General features: G+C 43.3%; 1 protein-coding gene across 1 annotated transcript in view; it reads right to left on the minus strand.

Moving 5' to 3' along the window:
* Positions 1-18429: 18429 nt before the first annotated feature.
* The window catches only part of LGR5 (leucine rich repeat containing G protein-coupled receptor 5), a 123588-nt gene continuing 114897 nt past the window's right edge, over positions 18430-27120 (minus strand). Inside the window, exons 14-18 of the mRNA XM_026500022.4 lie at positions 26282-26353; positions 25314-25439; positions 24155-24300; positions 22515-22598; positions 18430-21107 (exon numbers count right to left, since the gene is read on the minus strand). Coding sequence (XP_026355807.2) covers positions 20020-21107; positions 22515-22598; positions 24155-24300; positions 25314-25439; positions 26282-26353 — 1516 coding nt within the window. The 3' untranslated portion in view covers positions 18430-20019. The remainder of the gene's footprint in view (positions 21108-22514; positions 22599-24154; positions 24301-25313; positions 25440-26281; positions 26354-27120) is intronic.

The raw sequence follows: 27120 nt of genomic DNA on the forward strand, positions 1-27120 counted from the left end.
TGGAATAAGAACTGTTCAAGTAAAGGCCGACTTCCAAGGAACATTGTTGACATTGTTTCTTTTTTGTTCAACCTCACAATTTCACAATTGGGTCTGTATCTTTGTCTTTCTGAGCTGTGGTACTTAATGTAGGTGGTAGAGCTGAGCTGGAAGAGTTTTTTCTTATATTTATTTTTTTAGGGCTGTATTCCATTTACCACCAAAAAGTCCCCTCACTTCCTGAAGGTATTCTTCAGTTGTGCATTTATTATTTTGGGGGCCAGTGGACGGCCATGTAAGGACGTGCTGTCCTGCCCTGCCTTCCTCACCATGGCCCACCTCCGCTCACACTGCCTCCGCCATAATAATTATGCTGTACTTAGTACTACTTGATTGAGGTGTCTGCAATAAATGTGAAAAGGTTTTTCATTTTTTTTCTATGACATCTTTGAGGTAGATAATAGAAAGCTGTGTCTGTCTTTCATGATGGCAAAATGGATGTAGAATTTGTTTCCACTCTTCATTTCATTTGATCTTCACAAAAGGGACCACACAAATTTTCAGAAACCCCACAGAACAGAATCACTTTTTTTTTTCATTTCAGAATGAATTGGAGGGGCATCTGGGTGGCTCAGTTGGTTAAGTGTTGTCTGCCTTCAGCCCAGGTCATGGTCCCTGGGTCCTGGGATCAAGCTTCACATCCACATCGGGCTCTCTGCTCAGTGGGAAGTCTGCTTCTCCCTCACTCTCCCTTTGTGCTCCCCCCCCCAAATAAATAAAATCTTAAATCCATTTGAGCTTTGTGCTAGATATACAGAGATGAAAAAAGAGGCCACTGAATCTAATAGAACAGAAGAGCGTGGGCTAAGGAAGCATTTTTTTTTTTTTTTTTTAAAGATTTTACTTAGAGCATGGTGGAGGGGGCGGGGCAGAGGGAAAGGGAGAAGCAGGCTCCCCACTGAGCCGGGAGCCTGACCAGGGGCTCAGTCCCAGGACCCTGAGATCATGACCTGAGCCAAAGGCAGATGTTTAACCGACTGAGCCACCCAGGTGCCCCCCCAAGGAAGCATTTTAAAGGGGCTACCAAGTTTGGGCTGGGAAAGGTTGGGAAAGTCTTCCTGGATGGAAGTGAATTATCAGTGAAGTCATAAAATAGGAAAAGTTAAGGCCAATAATATTTTTTGAAAATTACATGCTACTTATACTTGAATATTATAGAAGGAATGCGGGGCTAGAGCCCAGGACCCTAGGATCACTACCTGAGCTGAAGGCAGATGCTTAATCGACTGAGCCACCCAGGCGCCCCAAAACCTGTGCATTCTTTAAAACTTCCTAAAAAGCTGCTTCGACTTTGTACTAATTTATTCACAACTGACTATTCGTTAGACATGACAGCGGGTAGGACATGTAAACTCCATACCAGCCGCTTCTGTCCATCTTGGGGCACATTGTGCTTCCAAATCCACATAAACACGCTGAATAGAAATCAGTCTTATCAGGCCCGACTTAAACAGCCTTGATGTGGAGAGTGTGATTTTGGAATTACAATTGCTGCAACTTGTTTCCTTTTTTCTTTCTTTCCCTAACTCCTTTGGTGATGCATGAATGAAATGCTACTCTGAACATTTACTAGTCTGCAAATGCTGTAGAGCCCTCTTTCAATCCCAGTCAAGGCTACAAAGTTCTGTTCCATGACTCTCTCTCAAGACTCAGTCCTATTTTCCTATCTATAAAAGAACTACCTGGAGATAGCCCAGCTTTCAGTGCTTTAAACTGATTTTTCCAAAAGACACACTTTAACCCAACACAAGAAATGTTTCAGTCAGTGTGGAACTCAGTACTGCCAGGAATGAAATAGTTCGGCTGGGGAGCAAAATATTTTACATGAGCTTAGGAGTATGTGCTTCCTGGTTTTCATCAAGGAGGCAGAAGACCCACAATATCTGAGGCAAATTTCATTGGTCTTAAGCGATGTGACTTTGCTGTGAGCGCTGGTGGGCCGGAATTTTTCCCTCCAGTTTAAAGGTACAACTTCTGCATAGAAGACAGCGAATAGAATTAATTATTAAGAATGTGTGAGTCAGCTGTATCACAAACACCATAGGATAACAAATATTTTGCTTTTATGGAAGATGTTAATAAATTTGGGGGGCCACCCAAAATATCAAGGAATGCGACTCTTCAAAGGGCCATCTTCTATGAATTAAGTAAAAGCCTTAATCCCAACAAGAAAGCTGTTTGCACAGCTGTTCCAAAAGAAAATACTGCATTGCCCTTAACTTGGTAATTTAAAAACTTCAAGATTATCAACTTCAGCCAAAATCAAAGGCGAGATTACAATATTGTTTGGTCAATCAAGCAAATTAAATCTTGCAAATATTCTTACCTAATGATGAAAGCATTATGAAAGAGGATGATAGCCATTGCCTAAGGGAGCTGAACCAATTAGGAGGAGTGCTGGAGGACTGGTGAGCCGTTTGCGTTAATGGAGGCAATCGGGACATCTGTTGCCAAGGCCAACACAAACACTCAACTTAGCACATCATACACTCAAAATTATGAGACTGCCTGTGGACAGATGAGGCATTTCATGCTAGTTGAAATGGAGCTACGAAGAAATAGTTTCAGGAATATGAACCAACGTGAGTAATGAAAAAGGCACGTACCTAAGAGATCTGGATGTGATTTAACTCCACCATTAACTAGCTGTGTAATCCTGACAGGTCATGTCATTGACGCTTGTTTGTTTCCACATATACAAAATATGGAAATATACGCATTTACCTCAGGGGTGTCGAGAGATTATATAGTAGAAATTATCTTTTAAAAGTAAGAGTAATATTTTGAGTTTGGGATCATCATCTAAAATTTTGAGGGCAAAGATGCTACAAAACAAATTTCCTTTTCGGGGGGGGGACATAATTTCATTACTGTCCTTTGGAGGATATGACTGTACAAATAAGCATGAGTTAGTTGCTATCTCTAAGAAACACAATAGAAAGCACTACCATTTGAATTCAGTGGTGTTACTACCCAAAATAACAGGTAAAACTATGCATTAGCGGGTCTTTACTTAAGGTTAAGTCAGAAGAGATCAATATGAAGGTCTGTTACCAGTTGTGAGGTTTCTCAGGATGCTAGCTGGCGTGTTTTTAGTGGTGTAATGGAGGATAAAGACTACTTAATTCAGGACCCTGTTTTCACTTCTTGATGGGTGTAGAAAGAGCATTCATTGCTAATTTAAGTATAGAGAGTACCCAATAATCCGAGCCACCTTCCACTTTTTATTGGAGTTGCCTGTGAAAGGCATGGCACGAGTGACCGATTTCAGCTTGCTTATTGCAGGCCAGGACTAATAAAATGACCGAGTCAGGCAAGAGTCTGCATGATCCCCAAGCTGGAAGACAACTCTCCAGGGACATTATTTAAAGAGAAGGGAATTGTCTTTTTCTCTTCAACCATAATTTCACTCTGTACGGTAAAGAAGCCAGTCCTGGTGGAAACTCTGGTCCCAGTGGTGGAAAGAGAAAAAAAAAATCAGAGAATGTATAACAGAGGGAAATTGGTAGCATTCACTTTTGGCTATTGATTAATGTGGGACTAAAGAAAAGCAATGTGATGGGAGGGTGGATAAAAAATATGAGTCAAAGTAGCCAAGAATAAAATCCAGGGCTTTCAGTATGTTGCGAAAGAGCCGTCTATGTCAGGATCGGCAAAAATGAGAATAGCAGTGGCTTCAACAAGGTGGAAGTTTCTTAAGTAAAAATCCAAGTAAGGAGACAGGCTGACTGGTGTGGCACTTCATGGTGATAGAGTCTTAGGCACCTCCTGTCTTGTTGCTATGTCCTGTGCGACCTCCGTTCTCCAGAGGGCTGCCACATAGAATTCTGCTGGTCATTTCCTGCACATGGCCAAAAGGCGGAAATAGTAGGGGTTGGAATTAAGCCCATGATCAGCTTACCAAGCATCCTAGGGTACTGGCAGAGTCCGTCTGGAGGAAGGAGAACCTTTTTCTAATTCACACAAAAGGATCACCTGACCCCAAGTTCTCTGGGAAGGTGGGCCTATTTCTAAATTGTGCAGCAGCCCTCCAGGTGGTGGTCTCGATGATTCAAGATGGCTTTTCCAGTCCCAGCCCTTTTGTTCACATTACATTTAGCAGGAAAGAAGAACAAGGAGAACAAACTTCCTCTCTTAAGAGTACTTCCCAGAAATTGAACATAACCACATCTGCTTCTGTCTCATTGTTTAGAACATAGATGCTTGGCCACTTCAAGGGAGGCTGGGGTACTCAAGGATGAAGAACAGAATACGTATTTGGGGACAGCTAAGCATCTGACACACAACCATGAAAGAGTAAACAGACTGTAGGATGAGGTTAGTGACTTTCTAATGGCAAAAACTGTCTAGTGGCAAACCACTAAAATCCCTTCCAGTTCTATAATCCTACTCTATAAATCTTTAGTTTGGTATAGAAAAGCAGAAAGTGCATTTCCCAGACTTAGCCGGTCAATGTAGGTTCAGGGATGGGCATTCAATGAGAGCTAACGCTTAACTGAGGCCTCTGTTAAGTGCTCGAGGTTTATGAACTTATTTAAATTCTCACAACAACCCTATGAAATATTGTCATAATCCCCATTTTACAGATGATAGAGTCAAGAGAGGTTAAGTCACTGTCACCAACACAGTAAATGACAGGAAGTTAGCTCCTGAGTGCATGCCCTTAACTGGCAACTGGGAGTGAATGTGAGTTTAGCTGGGCCACTGAGCAGCAGTTGGAGCCTTTGAGGGAATTACTGAGAAAAGATCTTCCTTCTTGTTGCTAAGCTAGTAGAATGTGAGCCTGGAGCTGTGATAGCTTCCTTACCACAGTACTGTGAAGGCCCCCGGGGAGTGAGGCCCACGAGGAAGTCGGAGCTGAGGGTGGAAAGAGAGCTATTTGTGGTGGCAACAGGATTCAGTGTGCCTGAAACCAGATACCCCCAGATTTTTCAGGTATTTAAAAATTTTCATTCTCATCAACTACCTCCCTTCCCTCCCCCACTCCCCTCACCTTTTTAAAATGAGCTTCTGAGGGACGCCTGGGTGGCGCAGTCGTTGGGCGTCTGCCTTTGGCTCAGGGCGTGATCCCAGCGTTCTGGGATCGAGCCCCACATCAGGCTCCTCTGCTGGGAGCCTGCTTCTTCCTCTCCGACTCCCCGTGCTTGTGTTCCCTCTCTCGCTGGCTGTCTCTCTCTGTCAAATGAATAAATAAAATCTTCAAAAAAAAAAAACAACAAACTTCTGAGATTCAGTAGGAGCGCTGGTCCTCTGACAGCACGGTAGGTTACCCGAATTCCGCTAAGCACCTGTGGACCTGTGCCTGAAGGCCCTTAGCCTCACTGAGTAAGACACTGAGGACAGAAGATAGACTAAGCTCACAGCCACGTGAATGAAGCAACTTAAGTAGTAACTTTATGTTGAAGTTGAGGGCTCTGGAAGAATGGAGAGCCAGAGAGTTGCATATTTAGAGATGTAGGAACTGAGGCTGAGAAGACAGACTATTCAGAGAGAAAAGTATGACTTAGTGCGTAAGATCTCGGTACTCTGAATTCAACACCTGGCTACTGACCTTGGGAAAGTTCACTTCACTCCCCTAGGCCAACATTTCTTCATCTGTGAGATGAGATTAATCCTGGTATTGATCTCACTTGGCTCCTAAGGGTTATAAAACCACCAAGTTAAGAGCTTAGAACAGTGCCTAGAGCACGAAATACTCAATAGCATTAGCTCGCCAGAGCAGATGTGACGTTACAGAGGCAGTTCGAGGAGGAAGCCTCAGCAGTGTGGGGTAGGGCAGCGGTTCAGCATAACGAGAAGGCTTGCGTGTGTGGGGGGGGGTGCGGTGGGGGGGGTCTAATTACTTGATAAAACTTCCCAAGAGTAAGGAAGACCCGAAGAGCAAAATTGGGACAAAGAAAGTGGAATAATCAAGTAAATTACTATTATCTATATTATTATTGTCAAGTTAGTTTGTACCCATATTTATTTGGCAAAATAAAGTTCTAATGAAGGCTTGAAAACAAAATGGTGCTGATGGATGGGGTGACACTTGAAAGAGATGAAAAGAAAGCATGGCTTTTTCAGTTGGAGATTCCGTAGTGTGCGGAATGTACTAAAAAGATGACAATGATCCTCAGTGTAGTTCTCAGGCACATCTGGGAACCCGTTAGAAATGCAGGATCTTGGGCCCCAACCCAGACCTACTGAACTAGAATCTGTATTTTAATAAGACCCCAGGGTGATTTTATGTACATTAACATTCGAGAAGCACTACTCTAGGGTAGAGAGAAATTCATGGGTTTTTATTTTTTAAATACAAAAGAGTAAGAAATGTAGTCTGACATCAGTGGTGTATTGATTGAAATATCTGGAATATAGTGGCTACAAGCTGCATGGTTTTCTCCAGGCTCTGTCTCCTGAGTCGTGTTCCCACCAGGTTTCAGAAGACAGTACTAACCCCGGATGCACATCGTCTTCAGTGCTCTTCTCTGAAACACACTAAGGAACAATTCTGGCTCCGCAAGTTTTAAATCTTTAGGTGCTCTTGAAATTTAAGTGAATGATAGATAACTCCTTGTTTATTCACAAATTACCCCCCAAACTAAGCAGCTTAGAACAACACACTTTTGTATCATGTGTCTCTGGGTCAGGAATCCATCAGGGCTTAGCTAGGCGGGTAGGTGGTTTGGCTCAGGGTCTCATAAGAAGTTGCATCGAGCCGTTGGCTGGGGCGCAGTCAGTCATCTGAGGCCTAACTAGAGCTGAAGGATCTACTTCCAAGCTTGCTTACATAGCTGTTTGCAGGCCTAGGTTTCTTACTACTGGAATGTCTCCATAGACTGCTTGAATGGCTTCATGGCATGGCAGCTGGCTTCCCTAGAGCGAGAAAGCCGGGGGAGAGAGACAAACACAAAGGCAAAGACCGAGAGATAGCACCAAAACATGGAAGTTGCGTCTTTTATAACCTAACATTGGAGATGACATGCCATCACTTCTGCCATATGCTATTAGTCCCACAGACCAACCTTGGTACAGTATGGGAGGGGATTACCCGAGGGTGCGAATATCAGCAGGTAAAGATCATTGAGGGGCCATCTGGAGCCTGCTACTACTGTGGTGGAGGACGTTCTTCCCTACGAGCAGTGAAACCCATCAACAGTTCCAGGTACAGCTCGTACAGTGGGAGTGTCTTCAGCCTCCATGGGTAGGAGGGAGCCCAAACAATAAATGACTTACAGATCGCACACCCATGTTTGAACTACTTCAAGAGCTACTGATCCAAGCACAAATGGATTCTAATCCTAATTGGATGTGGAAAAGAAGGGAATCTGAAAGCAAAGAACGCCTATTCAGTTGAGACAGCCTCTACATTCCAAAAAATCTGGATGTAGAGTGGTCTCAGCAATTCTTTAATTCATAATTGTATCAAAAAGTGGGGAGGGATGTTTTACCTGAAAATAGTCAACCTGATTCCTCTAAACAGGCCATACTCGTCATGCGCAATGACCTTCCCACATCAAAGGTTGACCTTTTTGATCTAGAGCCAAAGAAGCAGTGAATGATGAGTATAACCAAATGGAGAAACTTCTACAACTCCTCTTATCAGTAGGCCACCAGAAAAGAAAAAAAAAATTCTGTTGCTCTGGTATCATTTCCCTTTAAAATGAGACTGAATCCTTTTGCTTTGGGTGATGCCACCTGCTTCTCAGTCAGGCTCTGTGCATCTTTCTGCCACCTCCTACAATGGACCAAGCATATGATCAACCCAACTAACTTTACACCCCATTGTCCATAGACTCTTAAAATTGAAAAAACTTGTGTAGAGGAGCTATTGTCCATCTCCACTAAATTTTGGCTAGGATACATGCTTCTAGTCACACATGACAAATGCTTAAACTTTATTTCTCATTACAAAAGTATTCAGAAGAAAAATTGGATATTGCAGAGTTCGTAGCAGGCAAAATCAGCTAACCTTTTCTAATTATTATAACAAAGCAACACATCAAGAATTCTCATTTTTCCATTGGAAAATAAAGTTATGTTCATCAGAAACAATGACATTTGGTCTACTTTAGATCAAAGGCCCCTCCATACCCCAGGGGGCCAATTCTGCTCTTGTTAAGACAAAAGCCTTGGGTAAAAAATATGAGAGTATTTTTTTCCTTCTTTTTTGTGGACCGTTTCCTTATTGCGGCTTCCAATAAACCTCTCAGTGGTTAGCAAGTTTTGACCAAAATGTCAAGCAAGATCTTTTTCTACTGTGGAGTGGAGATTTAAACTTTGAGGACTTAATCACATAGGTGTCAGATAAACATGGACTGCAAATCCCTCCAATGAAAACAACTCTTCCAATAATTAATATAGCTTTGTGCCCCATTTTACTCTTGATTTTTACAGTTAATTAGAAAATGAACTTTGTTGACAGATGCAGTATACGGTGGGTATTTCATTAACCCCATTTTATAGTGAGCAGTCTGATAAGGGAAGTGAAGAAACTTGCCCACTATTAAGCATTAGAGCTGGGATTTGCACCCAGGCCACCTGGCTTCAGAATCTGAATGCTCACTTTGTTACATTTCTCCCCATGTGACCACTCAATGCATGTTTACTAAATAATTGACTCAAGTTAATGTGTGCTACACAAATTCTTTGCAGACAAATGTTAAACAAAGGATGAAGACGTTTATAGAGTTTTATAAATATTTCTCTTAGTCAATGCTTTAGCCAACATTTTCCCTCATTTTTCTTTAATTTGAAATGAATTTTCTCCTGTCTGCCTCTACTGCTCCCCTTTTCTCTACACTCAAGATAGCTACTTTTCTCTTCCTTTTGTTTCCTGTTCTTCTTTGCCCAAGCAGTGATTGTTCAGTTCCCCCTAAAGACCTAGCCCCCCTGGGCAGGAGACTGTGTTGGTTCTCAAATATGACCCTGTGAGCCTGCGTCAGAATCAGCTGAAAGGCCAGTTAAAACACAGATTGATGGGCCCCAGCCCCAGTGTTTCTCGTTCACTAGGTCTGGAGTGAGGCCTAAGAGTATTCATTTCTAAGTTCCTAGGACCACACTTTGAAAACCATCTGAGACCCACCTTTACTATTTATTAGGCAAGTAATCAAACCTTTGTTCGATCAAAACTTAGTGGGGCAACTGGCTGGCTCAGCAGGTAGAAGCATGTAACGCTGGATCTCAGGGCTGTAGGTTCAAGCCCCACGTTGAGTGCCAATTACTTATAAAATAAAATTTAAAAAAACAACTTTGTACTATAGCTTCCTCATCTATACAATGGGGATGATAGCAAGACCCATCTCATAGGCTTATCTCCTAATTAAACGAGGTATTGTACATGAAAGTACCTAACACTGCCTGGCATAATCAAGCCTCCAAAACCAGTTAACTATTATTACAAGCTGGCTTTTCCAGACGTGCATATCCTTAAAATACATTTAATACTAAAATAATAGTTATTAGCAATTAAAAAAAAAGTATTTCTTGATAATTACTTATCAGTAGGGAAGTTTTTTCTTCTGTCATGATCCTGGCCTCTGAGCCTACTTCTCTCAGGGGAGTAGGAGAGAGAAATCTTACTGGAAAGTCCAGAAGAGGCATCTGGCTGGCTTCCCCTCTTTTTTAAAATTTGGACCTAGTCTATCCTCAGGAACCATCAGTTCTGCTGCTCCATGAAGTAACAATAGAAAACCTGATCTCCGTGTGGGGATCCAGTGCTGCCCGTGTCTGGGAAAAAAATATGGCTAATTCTAGAAAGCTCACTTGCTGAGATTTTTAAGACACATTCTGAAATATTTAGTTTATTTTTTAAAAATGTAACAGATTGATCCATATCTGCTTTATTTTTTCTTATATCTCACTTCCTTAGAACTCGCCGAGAGAAAGGATGCCTCTTCCCGGAGCTCTTCTGCAGTATGAGGTCTGAGCCTTTAGCTACATAGTGTTTTGACCTTGGCAGATTGCTGAGGCTTATCGAGTCTGCGTCCACAGACGAGTATATGTTTTCATACAGGCTGCACTGATGTCTGGGGTGTTGAAAGGCTGAGAAAAGACTGGGCTTTTTGGAGATCATGGCATCACAGACCTTCTGGAGATCACGTATCCTGTTCCTGGTGGTCCCGGGAGTATTTCCAGAAGCTGTGCTTGCTGTAGGGGAGCGGCTTTGCGAAGGTAGAAAGAGCTGCCTAGATACGCAGCTGATTCCCTCTCCTGAGAGAGCTACACGCAAGGGTTTGGGTCCCAGCCCTACTAGGGAGGCCGGAAGGACTGAGTTGAAAGAAGAGAAATGGTGAAGGCTGGAGCTGGGGGTGAGGGACCAACTGCCCTGCTGCCCTTTCCTTCCACGTGGAGGGAGTGAGTGACATGAACAGAGCGACACTCCTGGCAGCATTCCGTCCTCTCACTGCCTTGTCCTGGAAGGAGGGTAAGTGACATGGCTATTAGAACTTAGGAGAACTCAGCCTTTTCTTCCCTCTGCTAGTGCCCTCAAGAAGGTTCTGTACTTCCGTGCTGTGATTTCACGGCCCCCGTGGGGAGGTGGGTGGCGGGCCAGTGGTCCCTGTGACTCCGTGGACACGTCTGCCTAGTTCTCACTTAGCTCTTAGGAAGCCTCCTCGTCTGCAGATGAGAGCCCTGCTGTCTTTCATCAGCTTTATCAGCAATAAAGCTGATGTTTGCTCTTCAGCTGCCTTAGTCCTTGTCCCAGTTTTCAACAGGTTCCAAACAAAGGCCGGGAAGAAGGTTTCTGTTGATTGAAACTTCCCAAACACCAGACAGTAGTTAAGCACTTATTGAGCGCTTGCGACCTACCAGTTTGCACAATAACAATTCTTCAAGGTAAGCTGTGAGGTAGATGCTATTATTATCCCCACTTTAGAGATGAAGAAATGGCTGCTTAGAGGAATTAAGGAATAGGCTCATGATGAATTAGAGAATATGCCCACCCAGAATTAAGTACTCTGCCCACTCGGCTGGTAAAGTGGCAGCACTGGCACTCAGGGCTGGGACTGTCTGGCCAGGGGCCCTGCCATTCCCTTTGTCCAGATTTTCTGTTTGAGAATAGAAAGGCAGTTTAAAAAATACGGTTTAAAGTTTTTTGGCAAAAAAACCCCCAAAACTTTATGTATTATATATATTTTATGTAAATGCATGCTTCATTTTGGAAGTTGTTTAAACATAACCAATAAACCAGTGAGTAACCAAATGGAGGAGAAAATAATGGTCTGTGGAAGGGTTGGTGGTTCACTGCTCTGTTTCCCCTATGCCAGTGGAACCTGGGAGTGGGAGGGGGAAAAGATCTTACCTAGGAACTTAGGAAAGACAATACAGCTGTATTTAAAAACATTTTAGACAGGGAAGGTAGGCACTTTAGTTGGGGAGGGCTTGTTTGTGAGGGATGGTATCAATAAAAAGCCCTTCAAACTAGCTCAAGTAAAAAAGAAGGTTAATTGAGAGGATACGACGATTTCTTGGACCTCTAAGAACAGGACAAAAAGCACAACCAGGCCACCCAGGGAATGGGACTTTCTAGAAAATCAGTCTTTCAAGGGGGGCTGCTGGCCACTTCTGTTCCTTTCTGCTTGCTACACCAGTCTTTTGTTTTTCTCTGCAAAGTGCCTTTTTCTGCTTTCCAAAACTTAACCTTCCACAGTGTTGGCTTCTCAGGGTGTCAGTGCTAGCCAAAATTCCGTTTGATCTTTCAGTTCACGCACCCATCCCATCATCATCTGGCTTGGTTGGACTGTCTTTTTTTTTTTTTTTAAAGATTTTATTTATTTATTTGACAGAGATAGAGACAGCCAGCGAGAGAGGGAACACAAGCAGGGGGAGTGGGAGAGGAAGAAGCAGGCTCATAGCGGAGGAGCCTGATGTGGGGCTCGATCCCATAACGCCGGGATCACGCCCTGAGCTGAAGGCAGACGCTTTAACCGCTGTGCCACCCAGGCGCCCCTGGTTGGACTGTCTTAATGTCCTAATCCCACGTTCTTTGGAAAGAGCATCTGATTGATCTGTCTCAAGTCAAGGAGAATGAGATAGGGGTGGTGGCTGGGAAGCAATTGCCAACCTGGCGCAGGCATGGGCTAGGCAAGGACCTTCCATCTGTCTGCCTTAGTAAGGAGAATCAAAACGTGTCACCTCTACAGCACAGGCCAATCAGGAGCCCCCAGACTCTCCTGAAAGATCCATGCCCATGGCTGCCTGGGACGGAGGCGACTCTGGCCAGTTCCTTAAGCACTGATGGCCAGGCTTTTGAACATGTGACCCTGATTTCTCCATATCACAATCATGACTAATTGGATCAGAAAGGGTTATATGACCCAGAGGCAGCCAGAAGTGATCTCTGAGATTGCCTAGCCCCTGAAGCTCTGCTGCACGAGGACAACAGTGATCAATCAACGTCTTTCCCTTCTAGAGTAAGAGTGGAAGACACAGAATGAGCCAAGGCAAGGATAGCAAGTGAGAGTCCTAAAGCGAGACCTGGGGGATGGTGGGGTCCTCTTGGGAGATATTAGGCTGAAGTCATGAACGGTCCCAAGTTACAAATATCCACAACTGTGAATTAAAGAGAAGTTACAGAATCGAGATGGTCATTTGGTAGCAATAGAAGTAGTTGAAGCAAAAAGTCTGGGTCACTTTAAAGATGAGAGATCCATACATTTAAGGAGTAACAGAATGTTCCATTCCTAGAGCTGGGTTGAAGGCTTCTAGTTCCCCAACACCACACTAAGGTTTTTAGGACCGGTTTTATTGTCCCTGTGTTCCCATGAGATTCCTGTTTTTCATTTTTTCAAAAACAATATTTATTTGAAAGAGAGAAATAGTGCGGGCACACGGAGCGGGGAGGGACAGAGGGGCAGGGAGAGAGAAAATCTCAAGCAGACTCCCTGCTGAGCATGGAGCCCGGTGTGGGGCTCAGATTCCACAGTCCTGACATCATGACCCAAGCTGAAATCAAGAGTCAGACACTCAGCTGACTGAGTCACCCGGGCACCCCGAGACTTCTGTTTTTCTTATTGTCACGGGTGTCCTCCCACCTACTCTCTACTCTTCCTCATTACTTAAGATCACAAGAGCCTAATTAACTGCAATCACAGACTCTGTCACCTTGTATTTTAATATGTACAGCTTGGGTCGGAAATACAGGGAAGGAAGAAGAAAGACAAAAAGGGGAGTATAAGGATTTGAAACAGCTAAAGAGAGAATTTGATACGTGCTGCATCAACTTGGCTACCCATGCTCTTTGGGATGGTACATTCTGGGACTTTGTGCTGTGACTCTCTGGCTTACTTGGCCTTTAACCTGCCTTTCTCACTACCTGCGGAGAGACAGCAGCAGAAAGAACAGGCCTCAAACCTACTATAACCTTAGAAAGTTGATATTGTTTCATCAGTAGTTTGAGGAAGAATGAGAGACAGTGAAGAGCTGGAGAATTAAGAGACTTGCCCAGGATTCCACAGCAGGTTTCTAAGAAGGGGGTTCAAACCCCATGTCTTTACTCTTCATCATCACTAAATGAATGACTGAATGTCCATCACTCATGACGTACAGCTGTGTACTCTAGCTTCAGGATGTTGACTGAAGATCTCACGGCTTTCCCCAACAAATTTTGAAATCTCTAAAATTTCCTTTCCAGTCCTGACACGAAGTCCCATGTGTGGGTTTCCTTCCCACAACCACAGTTCAACCCTCCCCCACCCAGTGCCCCCTTGGTTCGGATGCCAGTTGCAAGTCCCAAGTGGTTACCTGTGCTTCTGACAAACTGCCTACAGATGGGATGTTCCAAAGACACCCTCCTAGCGTTCAATTAATTTGCTGGAGCAGCTCATGGAACATAGAGAAACATTTTACCTCCTAGATTACCAGTTTATTATAAAAGTGTATAATTCGGTAACAGCCAGTTGGAAGAGATACTTACAGCAAAGTATGGGGAAAGGCATTTCTTCCATGCCTTCTCCACGGGAGCCACTCTCCCCAAATCTCCACGTGTTCCCCAACCTGGAAGCTCTCTGAACCCCATCCTTTTGGATTTTTATGAAGGCTTCATTACATAGGAGTGAGTGATTAAATCATTGGCCATTGGTGGGGCGCTTGGGTGGCTCAGTTGTTAAGCGTCTGCCTTCGGCTCAGGGTGTGATCCCGACGTTCTGGGATCAATCCCCGCATCAGGCTCCTCCCCTGGGAGCCTGCTTGTTCCTCTCCCATTCCCCCTGCTTGTGTTGTCTTTCTCTCCGTCAAATAAATAAATAAGATCTTTAAAAAAAAAATCATTGGCCATTGGTGATTGAACTCAATCTCCAGTCCCTTCCCCTCCTCTCCCCTCCCAGGAGATCAAGGGCAGGGGCAGGGCTTGGAGGGGGTGGGGCACAGAAAATTCCAACCCTCTAATCACAGGGTCGGCTCCCTGGAAGCAACCAGCTTCCATCCTTAGGTGACCTAGGGAGCTCCCCAACACCATCCATTAACATAACAAAACACACCTTCGTGGTTTTCATCACTTAGGAAATTCCAAGGGTTTTAGGAACTCTGTCCCAGGATTGGAGAACAAGACCAAATACATATTTCTTATTATAAATCACAATATCACACTTTCCAAGAATTCATCTAAAACATTGAGAATTGAGAAGTTAACCATTATTTAATCTAGCTTCTCATTCAATATAATAGACTTTCTTTGTTACCTAAGACATCTGATGAAGGTGGGGCGCCTGGGGGGCTCAGTGGGTTAAGCACCTGCCTTCGGCTCGGGTCATGGTCCTAGGGTCCTGGGATCGAGCCCCGCGTCAGGCTCCCTGCTCAGTGGGGAGCCTGCTTCTCCCTCTCCTTCTGCTTACCACTCCCCCTGCTTATGCGCTCTCCCTGTCTCTGTCAAATAAATAAATAAAATCTTAAAAAAAAAAAAAAGACATCTGATGAAGGGCATCTTGCTTAGGTTAAGCCCAACTCTGTGTCCCTGGATTATCCACCGATTGGGTTTTGTTCTCTAAAAGAGTAATTTGGCTTATCCTGGGACTGCCTTTCAAGTGCTATTAAATAAAACCCAAGTTTTAATAATACCTCCTCATTTTTGATCTTAGGGATTCACTTCTCACTCTGATTTTCAGTTTCTTTATCTACAGAATGGCAAGTCCTGCTTTGCTTATGTCATAGGGCTGTTTGGAAAGGGGAAAAAGAGAGCAATCATCTATTAAACATCTGCTCAGTTCCAGGGCTTTATACACCCTGAGCTATTAATACTCCTAGTCCTATAAGGCTGGTGGTATTTACCCATTTGAGCGAGGACAAAGCTGAGGCTAAGAAAAATTAAATATTTTGCCCAATTACTACACAGGTAGTAACAGAACTAGGATTTGAATGCAGGTTTGACTGGTGGCAAATCCCTGGGCTCATCCATTGTACTCGTTGGCCTGCTGTGAGCTGGTACTTAAGGAAGCACTTCATAAGTAAACTTCAATTATCCAAATTTTTCAAGTGCTCTTCTGGAGCTTTCTTTTCTCTGGGGGATACATTCTCAGTCTTTTGTTTTTAAAGATTTTATTTTTAAGTAATCTCTACACACAATGTGGGACTCGAACTTATAACCCCAAGATCAGGAGTTTCATGCTCTACCGTACTGAACCGGCCAGGCACCCCTGTTTTTAATTTGATGAGCTATCGTTTCTCTATCCCGTATCATTAGATTCCCCGTCCTCATGGGTTAGTATGGTTTTTTTGGGGGGGGGGTTGTTTTTGGTTTTTTTTGAGAACAGGGGTAGTACTGACTGCATGTTTTTAACGTTCCATTTAAACTGTAGTAACCAGAATGGGAAGTCATGTTTTAATTTGGCCTGAGTTGGCAAACCCAGGTTGCACAATGCTTCTCCAGCGTATCACATTCATTTTCTTCTAGTTTCTTCGTCCAGACAAGCTAAAGCTTTGTTATCATCCTACCCAGTAGCCCTCAAGGGTCAGACATGCTGGAGCTTGGGTTTGAGATGAATGAGTCAGTGTTGAATCTGAGTCCAGCATCTTTAGAAATGTTGATAAGGAGGTCACAGAAGTGGGGGTACGGTTACAGAGCCTGGGACCACTTCACTTGCAAGGAAAAGCCACCAAAACCTAACTGTATTTTAGGGCCTCTGAGGCCTAAGAAAGAAGATTGTCTGTGTTTAGTGGCTTGGAGGGGGATAGTCTCTTTTATCTACATAGTTGACTGTAAAATAAAATTTCCAAATGCTGAAGAGCATGAATGGAGCTAGTGTGATCGCAGTGAGCCCATCTGCTTATTCAGGACTTATTCTCATGTTGGCTAGTGGGCCCCTGAGCTAAATGTAGTGATAAGAATAAGAAAACAAGCAAAACACTGTTATTTTTTCAGATGTTGAAGCTTTTTAGGTTCTAAAAATATTACTTTTTACCACCTTGTTTTTCCACTTTTGGCCAAAACGAAATGAAAAGAGGTTTTCTATTTTGTACAGGAATGATTTTCTCTAGTAACATTTGTAAGAAAAAATTACGTGCGGTAACAGCCACCTAATATATTTGTATATTAAAATGTCATCTCAAATGATTTGTTGTGGGTGACATATGAATAGGGAGACTAAAAACGATGAGTTTTACTGACGTAACTGATAGAATGCTAAAACAAAGGTGGCTCCTTTTTGAATATCGCCGTTTCAAAGTGGCCTTTCCAGAGAGACCTTTCTTAAGCTCCGCATCTAAAGTAACATGCGAGGCACTCCTGCCACACGGTTCAAGCTTCATGTCCTTCATTCGTGTTTCTATCATGCGTTTCCTTGTTTATATTTGCTTGTTGTCTGTCTCTCCTCCGCTGGAGTGCAAACTGTAGGCCGTGTTTTGCATAGAAACCCCCAAGTATAGAACACTGCCTATACTAGGCACCCAGTATTTGTTGAATGAATGAATCCATCTTGATTTAATTTTTTTTTTTAAAGATTTTATTTATTTGACAGAGAGAGAGACAGCCAGCGAGAGAGGGAACACAAGCAGGGGGAGCAGGAGAGGGAGAAGCAGGCTTCCCAGCAGAGCAGGGAGCCCGATGCGGGGCTCGATCCCAGCACCCTGGGATCACGCCCTGAGCCGAAGGCAGATGCTCAACGACTGAGCCACCCAGGTGCCCCATGAATCCATTTTGAAAACGTAAAGTTAACCACTTCTAGGCTAACCCGCCCATTTACGATCTTCCGTTTTTGTTTTTGCTGTTGTTCCGTCTGTCGAGCTATTCTGTTTTTCTTTTCACTGTAGGTTGACTGATTTGTGGACATAATTGCAGGCACTCTGACTTACTGTAATATAGTGGAGAGCATTTATCAGACACTCGACAGAACAGGGTTTGCTGTGAGGTGTGTTATAACGAGGTTTGGCTAATAAAGTAATGGAGTTTGTGGGGTTTTAAAGAAATACGTTAGAGTGGATTTTTTTCCCCTTTTGGAAAAAATGACATCACTGACTTGTGTTTTCTTGAGTGGGGCAGAAAGAGGTGGGCTGCCAGGACTTGTTCCGAACTTTAGGTACCCAGAAGCAAGTATGTTAAGGAGGACTGAGATCCATTGTTCTAGAAGCAACTGTTGTATCCATCATCTGGGGTCGGAGGAGTGAGATCATGGGTAGAGCCCTTGTTTCAGCTGAAGACAAACCAAGTGCGGGCTGCCCAGTAGACACCATTGGATGCCTGTTAACACGGTTAGGTTGAAGCATATGGTTCTAGCCGATGGCTGGGTGGCGAACTCAGTGCCAGCTACCCTGAGGGTGCTCATTAAATAGGGGTCATCTTAGCAATAACGCCGGGCCTCCAACCAGACTTGACACTTTCGTTTTGCGATCTGTATGGGGACAGCAGGAACCACGGCTGTAGCTGAGAGGGTTTGGCGCAAGATGTTAGGAAAATCATTTCCTTTCTTGTGTTTTGGGGGATGGGAACTGAAGGGGAACAGTGCATGTCTTTGTGCCCTGAGAATCGCACGTCCTTAGAAAACGTTTTGGCCTTGACGTGGTCATGAAATACGATTTTTTAAAAGGAAGAATTTATAGAAAACTCATGTTCCTGTTGAATAATTTTAAGATTGATTTGTTATTTATATATTTCTTTCTAGTTGTGGAGTTTTTTTCTTTTTACATTGTAAAAGAAATAGGTTCTGGCTATGAAATCCAAACTCTCACTGGGGACAATAAACTTCACCAAGTCACTTGCCATGACAAAATGGCTTATTAGTCCTACTTAACACAACCCAGGAGTTGGTAAATATATTTTGATGCCCTTGTGAAGGGTTTACTTCTTGAGATAAGTCAAAAACACCTAAAATATTAAGGTGCAAATACTTCCATAGCAAATGTACTTACACATCAGAAATAAAAAACATGTAGGAGACCACGTATTGGCCTGTGGACTCAGTAAAAGAGCTGAAGATATTTTGTTTTATAGTCACATATTTTATGACAAATTTCTTTTATTTTGTACCCAATAGAAAAGCAAGTTTGGGATCTATTTACAAGTACTATACATTTACACATATTATACACAGTTAATGACTTTAAAGACAATGGGCAGAGAAACACAATATATATGGAAGAATATGCCACTGTACATGGTTTATTATCATGGTCCTTAGTGTTACTGAATTTTTACCGTAGTAATAAATACAGTTCTATATTTACACATCTTATAAAACATCTCATAAATGTATTTTTTTTCAATTCCAAGTTAAAACATCTGATCAAAATAAACATGCTTATATAAAAATAAATCTACCTAAGCGCCTTTTGGTTTGGTTGTCTTGAAGCTAATGCGGTATAATAGAAGTTACAAATTAACCCTTTGACCTTTAGTACGTAATAATTTTGTCTCTTAAAGTACTTAACACATGTATTACATACGGAATAAGCAGAGAAGTCATGTTCCTGACATCAAGTGGGCTGGTCCAGAGACAACACAGCTAAAACCGAGCTAAATAAACAGGATATGTTACCAAGGCCCTGCTGAGTCCAAAGTGGTTTCAGACGTCGTTGCTAGAGCTACTAGAGAGAACGTGTGAGCAGTTATTACGCCAGGGGATTTCATTTATGTCGGTGTGCATTTGATCATTTCCTTAAGATGCACAGTAGTTTGACTCAACTGATAAAACCACCTGCAAAAAGTGTGCACTCACCTGAAAAAACAAACAAACAAACACACCCAAATCCTCCCAGGTTGCTCACCATCTTTTCTAGGTCTTTCCATCGCCGGCCATGGCCTTTTATTCTGAGTGCTGGACAACAAGGCGTTAACAAGGAATTAGACAAAGCTGACCTCACTTCCACATGATTGCCTGCATGGCAATTTAAGAATTTAAGTTTCCTTTCCTTTCAAAATATTTGTAGGCAGTTTTACTTCACCGAGGTGGAACCACCTCGTGCTGATACACACAATGTGGCATGTCTAAAAACGATGTAAATATGACCAAGAATGCCCTACGGTATCCATTCAGGAGGGGATTGGTGACCTGGAAGGATCCTTTGGGAGGAACGGCAAACAAAGACTAAAACATCCACATGGTCATTAAAATGATATCCTACTGGTCACAGCCTCTGCTTAGTAATGTCGGCCATTTAAAACCCTATTTTCCAAACACCTCTAACCATCTTTTAAGGGGTTTTCAGGTTTAAAACCTCTTTTGTAAGCAAGTAGTTCTGCCCCTCTCCCCAAATAATTAGATGGGTGGGTTTAAAAAGAATTCAGTTGAAATCATGGAGAATCTTTTTTGAACATTTCAAATCTGCTTTTTAAAATCTGGGGATACCTAAATGGTGTGACTGATCTATCTCTTATATCTGAATGAATTATACCAGCAGCATTTAGACTTATTTTTCACTCTCCAGTATCAACAGGTTTTCAGCTTTTTCCGCACTGAGAGATACCAAAAACAAAGCTTCCACTCAGCTCTTTTTAGTTACTGCTCTGATGTACCCAATCTCATATTTTTGGGTTCTCACTGTTTGAAAACTTTTTCTCCCACAGGTTAATTAGAGACATGGGACAAACGCCACAGATGAAAGGTGACAGCTTTCGGTCACCGGGTAAGCCGGTGGTGGCACGGCACTGGAAGGCAGGTCGTAGGCGATGCTGGCGCTGGTGAAGGTTACCAAGGCTTGGGTTGAGTCACAGGACTGCTTCTCGACATCGTCTGAGTTAATAGACATCAGGCTCGGGTTTCTCGATCTTGTCCAGAAGTGGGTTTGCTTTCCCAGGCTCCCCAGATCTTCCTTAAAATGGGGATTGAAGAGGATGTAGAGAAGGGGATTGAGGCACGCGGGAAGCGGGACAATCACCAGAAGGATAAACGTAATTACTTCAGGACTGATGAAGGTGAGGTTTAGTAAGGAGGAGAAGGACAAGAAGGCCACGGGGCAGTACAGGGTACAGTTGGTGAAGAGCAACAGAGCAATGTGTTTCACCATAGAACAGTCCCACATGTTCTCCAGGTCTCCCTTTTCCAAACTGCAGCAGAGCTTGGTGTAGGCAATGGTCATCACCAGGAAGCACAGGGAGTTGAGCAAGACGAGCGCGACCATGTAGCCTGTGGTGCTGGGCTCGCCGAACGGCAGGGGCAGGCAGAGCGGGGAGGCGCTGAACTCACGGCCCCCCAGCAGCGGAACCGTGGCGATGGTCAAGGCCAGCACCGCGCAGAGCAGAATGATCGCTTTCAGACTGGAGAGAGGAGTTCTCCTTTCGAATCTTGCAGAGCATTTCGCAGAGAACCCACGCTCCAGGGCTGCCAGCGTAAGCAGGAAAACAGACGATTCCGAAGCAAAAATGGACAAAAACCCGACGACTTGACAACCGACCCCCTGCTCCCACCACGCCCCATGCTGTGCGAAGCTGCCGAAAGTGAAGGCATCCACACCAGCCAGCACAGCGCTGGAGACCCCCATGAGCGTGTTCACTGCCGCTATTAACCCGATTAGCAGTTTTATGGAGGAAATGTACAGAGGGGCTCTGAACACGGTCAAGGTCACCAAGGCATTGCAAGTCAGCGCCAAAACGGCTATGGTCCACACTCCAATTCTGATCAGCCAGCTACCAAACAGGTACTCGCAGAGCTTGAAGGGGCCTAGAAGTCCGAGGAAGAAAAAGACTGGGTATCAAACTAGCGTTTACGACTCCTGCCACATTACCTTTTTGTTTCTCTCATTAGCACACAAACAGAGAGGCCAGTAACAGCCGGAGTGACACACGGCTCCCTGTGGCATGCTCTACTTTCTTGAACTACCGTGAAAACATGAACACCAGGTGCTCGTTCTGAAGCTAAACACAGAGAAACGGAGATGGGGAATGTCAATCACTGATTAAGGTCCCCCAAAGACAGCGGAGTTGGGGCCAGGTGAAAAGCCAGATCTCCTGGGCTTTTCATTGTATTTTTTTCAGAATGCTTCAAAAATGTTCTGGAAGCAGAGAAAGAGAATCCCAGGGAAATACTCCATAATATTAGAAAGGGAAGTATGGGTAGTAGAAGAGAGCATTTCGTGAAAATCTCATCCTAGGTTTATAATGACATTTGACGTTTGAGAACAAGAGAATCCAGTTGTGGAAAATAAAGTATCAACCCTTCCCAGCTGTTTTTTGTTTTTTGCAACTGGCCCATCCTGTTCCTGGGAATGGGCACTTACATGAAGTCAATATACAGTTTTTTTACTTGCCTGTATAAACTATTATTTGCTTTAATCAAACAGCTATTTAGGAAAGACGAAATTTTAAAAAATAAATGATCCCATGAAGCAAGACTGCTGTATACCAGTTCAGGCTAGATTGCTGATATCACTTAAAAAATTGCCTATGCCAGGGGTGCCAGGGTGGCTCAGTCGTTAAGCGTCTGCCTTTGGCTCAGGGCGTGATCCCGGTGTTCTGGGATCGAGCCCCGCATTGGGCTCCTCCGCTGGGAGCCTGCTTCTTCCTCTCCCACTCCCCCTGCTTGTGTTCCCTCTCTCGCTGGCTGTCTCTCTGTCAAATAAATAAATAAAATCTTAAAAAAAAAAAGTTGCCTATGCCAGGTGTCTGGGTGGCTCAGTTGGTTAAGTGTCAGACTCTTGATTTTGGCTCAGGTCATGATCTCAGGGTCGTGAGATGGGGCCGAGAGTCATCAATGTCACTTAGCAGGGAGTCTGCTTGAGCTCTTTCCCTCCCCATCTGTTCCTCGAGGACCCCCCCCCCCCGCACGCAGCCTGTGCACGCTCCCCCCCTCAAGTAAATAATAAATAAATAAGTAAAATCTTTTAAAAAAATTGCATATGCTTCTAACTACATGATTGATTCTCTAATTTTCATTGATCTGAATCAAGTCAAACCCTATCTATGAATGGGGACCAATTCTAGGGAATGGACATTTCTATTTCAAAGCTCCCCACGGGGAGGGATATAAGGGCCTCAAAGGCAGCACAGACTTTGCTTTGAAGCGTCGCCAATATGTCAGTGATGGCCTCAGAGTCAGCGGTGGGCGCTGCGCTGCTGGGACCCTTCTCACCTGGGGCAGGTGAGCACTGCGCCGAATGAAGGGCTTTCAGGTCTTCCTCAAAGTCCAGCAGGAAATCTTCAAGATCACGCTCATCTGCAGGAAGGAGAGGCCCTGGAATGATGGGTTCTGTCTCTCTTTCCTGGGGACCACAGCCCAGGACCACATCCTCGAGATATGAAAGGTCACAGAGGGAACTGAAGGCCAGATGGCCCACTTTTCCTGGGGCTCCGGCTTTCTGGAAATCTATCACAAAGCTGCCTTGGGGTGTCCTACTCGAGCTACTATGTGACGTAGTATTGCAGATGAACTGGGGGTGGGGGAGGGTAACCCCAGGCTCCGGGCCATAACACCTTAGCTCTCTCATTCTGTCCTTGTTCCCTGCAGCTCAGGAGGGCCCCAAACTGCACGACCTAAATTAGAGAGAGGCTGGGGGCCTCTCTTTATCCAATTTTCCAACGCTTAGATAGCTAGAGTGCAAAGGTTCTGGGCTGTGTTCTCCGAGCTCGAGAAGGAGAATCAGATGTAGTGTCTTCCCCGGGGAAATTCTGCTTCACAAAGGACAAATCAAGTTACTGCTCGGTGCTCAGTTTGGCAGCTATTTATGAAATCGGAGTTGTGTGATCTAATGTATAGAATCACTGCCCTGCAACATAAACTCCGTGAAGAGCTTTGTCTTTCTTGTCCATTGCGTTCCTCCTGGCACACAGTAGCACTCTTATTTTTTTTTTCCTGAGTGAATACATATAGTAGAAATTAGCATGGATGAAGCAGGAAACTAAGGGGAAAACATGAGCCAGATACATGCTGTGGCCTCAAAAAAAAAGCCAAGGGCTCAAAGATCAGCTCCTTAAACCGACGTGTGTGCATGAGGAGATGGTAAGGTAACATGCGGACAGACGAATCACACTTGCTCGGGAATCAACAAATCATTAGGGCCCAAAGGAGGAGAAGCCAGTCTGTTTAGACTCTGTGCGAACTTGCAAGGTTGGCAGGGAAAGGAAAGTGGGGGCCGCCAGGGCGCCTCCTCATTACCACAGGTGTGGTTTCAGGTGCATTGCTGTCTGCTGAAGTAAGGTCTTACTTCAAGGAAAGCCAGGGCTTTACAGACATTATCTCATTTCACCTTCCTGACAGATGCCTCTATGGGGGGTGGGAGGGGAGAATGTTTTAGAATTAGTTGGATGAGAAGTGGGATTCTTAAGCCCTTCTGCTGACATATGGAGGCATCTAAATGCCTATACTGTCTGTTCCTCTCAGGCCATGAGAAAAAAAATGGATTTTATCTTCTGGAGAAAACCACTCAGAAACATGTTTTTAAAAAAAGGTTTCCATAAGGATGAGGCCCTTTTAAAAGCTTATGGAAATATTAACATCAATATTAAGAATTCCCCCTGAGGGTAGTCTATGCTAAGGGGGGTCAAATTATAAACAAAAGTATGAAGAAATCGCTTACAGAAAAGATGAACTTTTAGAATGAATCCTAAGGGATATCTCTCTTTCTCTGGGAGTCTTGAAGTCTTCTCTGGGATGGACTGCCAGCTTGCTGGGGCTGGTTACACAGGGACTTGTCTGGAGTTAAATGACCTGTTTGATGACTTTTCAAGACCCTTCTAGATATAATTTCATCACTGCGACATAGCAGGTCTTACCTTGAACTTGAAACATTCCAGCATCTTTCTTATGAAGCTCATCTGTACTGCTGTTGTCCTCTTTATTCCATTGATTAGAAATTTTATAGACATTCTCACACACTCCAAATGCACAACACTGGTAGGCATAAGGCATTTCTATAACCCTTTAAATGAACAACACCAAGCAAAAAACACATCCTTAAAGACACAGGTTGTTAAATATAGTGTTCGTCTTCTTTCACTCAGTAATTCTGTCTTTGGATCTTAGCCTTAATTAAGAAACTAAAATATTAACTGGGTACAAAGATGTTCATTACTGTGCTGTTTATAATAACAATGACTTATTAAAAATCATTGCCATGAAATGTTGATAATTGCTGAGGCTGAGTGATGCATGTATTATATTATTTTCTCCACTTTGGTGCTTGAAAATTTCCATAATAAAGAAGTTAAAAAATGACTGCTAGGGAAATTTCAGCACCATTAAAAAGTGCTTATAGTCTGACATAATGTAATGAAAACATGACGTAGGTCTGTATATGTACTGTGGTTCTAACGATTAGAAATACATTGGAAACAAAGTCTGCGAGGAAAAAAAATAAAAAGTTGTTTAGAGAGTATTTTTAGATTTTTACTCTCTTCTACTTTCCAAACTCTCTTTTGGGGTTATGGTTTTAAAAGTATGTAAAATGTACTGTGGTTTAAAAACTATGTATATATATATGTATATATACACACACACATATATATATATATGTAATAAGCATAACAGGTTTTAAGGAGCATTACTTCCTCAAAGAAATATAAATTTAGTACATTTTATTAGAACATATAACAAGCTAGATAAATTGAAAAACGTAAGCAGGACTACATAACGTTATCATGTTATTTCATTACGTTTCCTAGTTTATGTCCCATGGATCGATGTTTTTCGAACTCTTCCCATGAACGCTAGGATTCTGGGAAGCACCTTTGAGAAAGAAAGGAAATGTGATCAGGAAGATGCGGTCCCCCCTTCAGGGCTTGTCCTAACAATGCCCCAGGGGTGGGGGACTTGAGGGCATGAAACGCAATTCAAAAGAGTCCCATGACCTCATAAATTTCGAAAACTACTATAACACGTCTATTATTTCGCATGACCACAAATGTATCTTATTAGTTTTAATGAGAAACTCACTTGAGTTCTGGAAAGTTTTCAGATGATATCAAGCTCTGTAAGGCATGGTTTCCTGTTAATTTTAAGTGAGTTAAACCATGTAACCCCGTTACAGGAAAAGACGACAGGCGGTTGGAGGATAGGTCCCTGCAAAACATCAAACAACAATTGGCTTTTGGTCTGTTCAGCAGAAAGCATCGATGTTAAAAAAAAAAACAAACAAACCTAAAGATTATTAAACTGCTCCATAAGAACTTCTAAGCAGGGTCCATATCCTTCATGGTAAAAATACCCATTTTGTATAGCTCCGGAAAACTTTTCGATTTACAATCAGAATTGCCCGGGGAACGTGTTTTAGTCACATCCAAACTGTAATTTCTACGTTCAGCTTCATTTTGCCAGGTGGGGACATCAAAAATCAGTGGAAGGTGCTACATCTAATTTGAAAAGTGATGGTGAGTGGATTAAGTTGGGGGGGAGGGGAAGACGCGGGCACGTTTTATTCCCTTTCCTCCCGTGCACTCTGACCAGCAACTTCTCTCTCTGTTCGACAAGGGAGAAGGGAGAGGAAGGCATAAGAAGGGGGGGGGGGGTTGCGGAGAGGGGTGGGAAATGGGACAGGAAAGTTTTCTCTCAGTCAGGATGGCAAATGTGAACTGAAAACGCTTTGGAACTGAAATGACATCTTATTCCACCCCACCTGATTGCTCAGCGAAAATGGAAAATTTCACCTCAATAACCAGAACCAGCTGTCACCCTGATCTTCAATTACACACGTCAGGGCCACCGTGGCCTTGGCGGCGCGGGGTGGGGGGGTAGGGGGAGTGAGGGGCTCCTCTCCGGTCTGACTCAGCTCCAGTGCGGGGAGCACTAAGGCCTGGGCAGTCTGTGCTCAGGGGCCTCTTCGGCAAAACCGACATTTTTGATGAATTTAGGTGACCCCCCTCAATTATTTAAAACATGCCATAAGCAAGTCACGAAATACTCACAGCTTTCTTAGAGATGGCAAAGTGGAAAATGCATTGGGATGAATGATGGCAATTTTGTTCCAGGCTAAATTCCTATTTAAAAAAAAAAATAAGGCAAATGAGAGGATTATATATTCTTAAAAAAGTTGTGTGACGTTTTACCATATATATTACATTTTTCTGCCAGATTTTAACTTCCATTCAGGACAAAACAATGAGCTTATCAACTCAGCCCTTAGGTAAAGATATTACTATAAAATGACTGAAGAGGGAACTTTAAATCAACCTTGTTTTAAATCAATCAAGGAAAAATCATGCAGGTGGATATTTTAGATTTTACTCTCTGTTTGCTAGAAAGTAGACTGAAACAGGCTTGTGAAATTTTATGAGGGCGTTTCTGAGATGAGTGGGGGTGGAGGAGGCGTAAGAGACAGGACCTTCTGAGGGTCTTCCTCTGACAAATTCCAAGTGGATGAAATGACCTGAATGTTTAACAAAACTCAGCAACGCTTTCTGTACATTGTCAGGTATGTCAGGCTGCAAGAGAAACACTGAGAAGTATTAAAAAAAAAAAAAAAAAGAATTTCCAGTAAAGGAGATGCACGTTTAAATTCTTAACTGCAAAATAAACCGAAAGGGGCTAATATGTTGGAAATAAAATCCTTTAATAATGAGGCAAACCTACAATTTATGGAGAAATAAAATTCACTACACACACACACACACACACACACACACACTGAAATGTAGATAATTCAGCAGGAATAAGAACTTCCACATTTCAAAAAAGGAACAGTGAACTTAAAATTTGTCTTTTTAAAATGCCTAATGAGTGTAGCGAAAGTGGAGACATCTGAGGA

Source organism: Ursus arctos, unplaced genomic scaffold, assembly GCF_023065955.2.
Source record: "Ursus arctos isolate Adak ecotype North America unplaced genomic scaffold, UrsArc2.0 scaffold_21, whole genome shotgun sequence".
NCBI lineage: Eukaryota > Metazoa > Chordata > Mammalia > Carnivora > Ursidae > Ursus > Ursus arctos.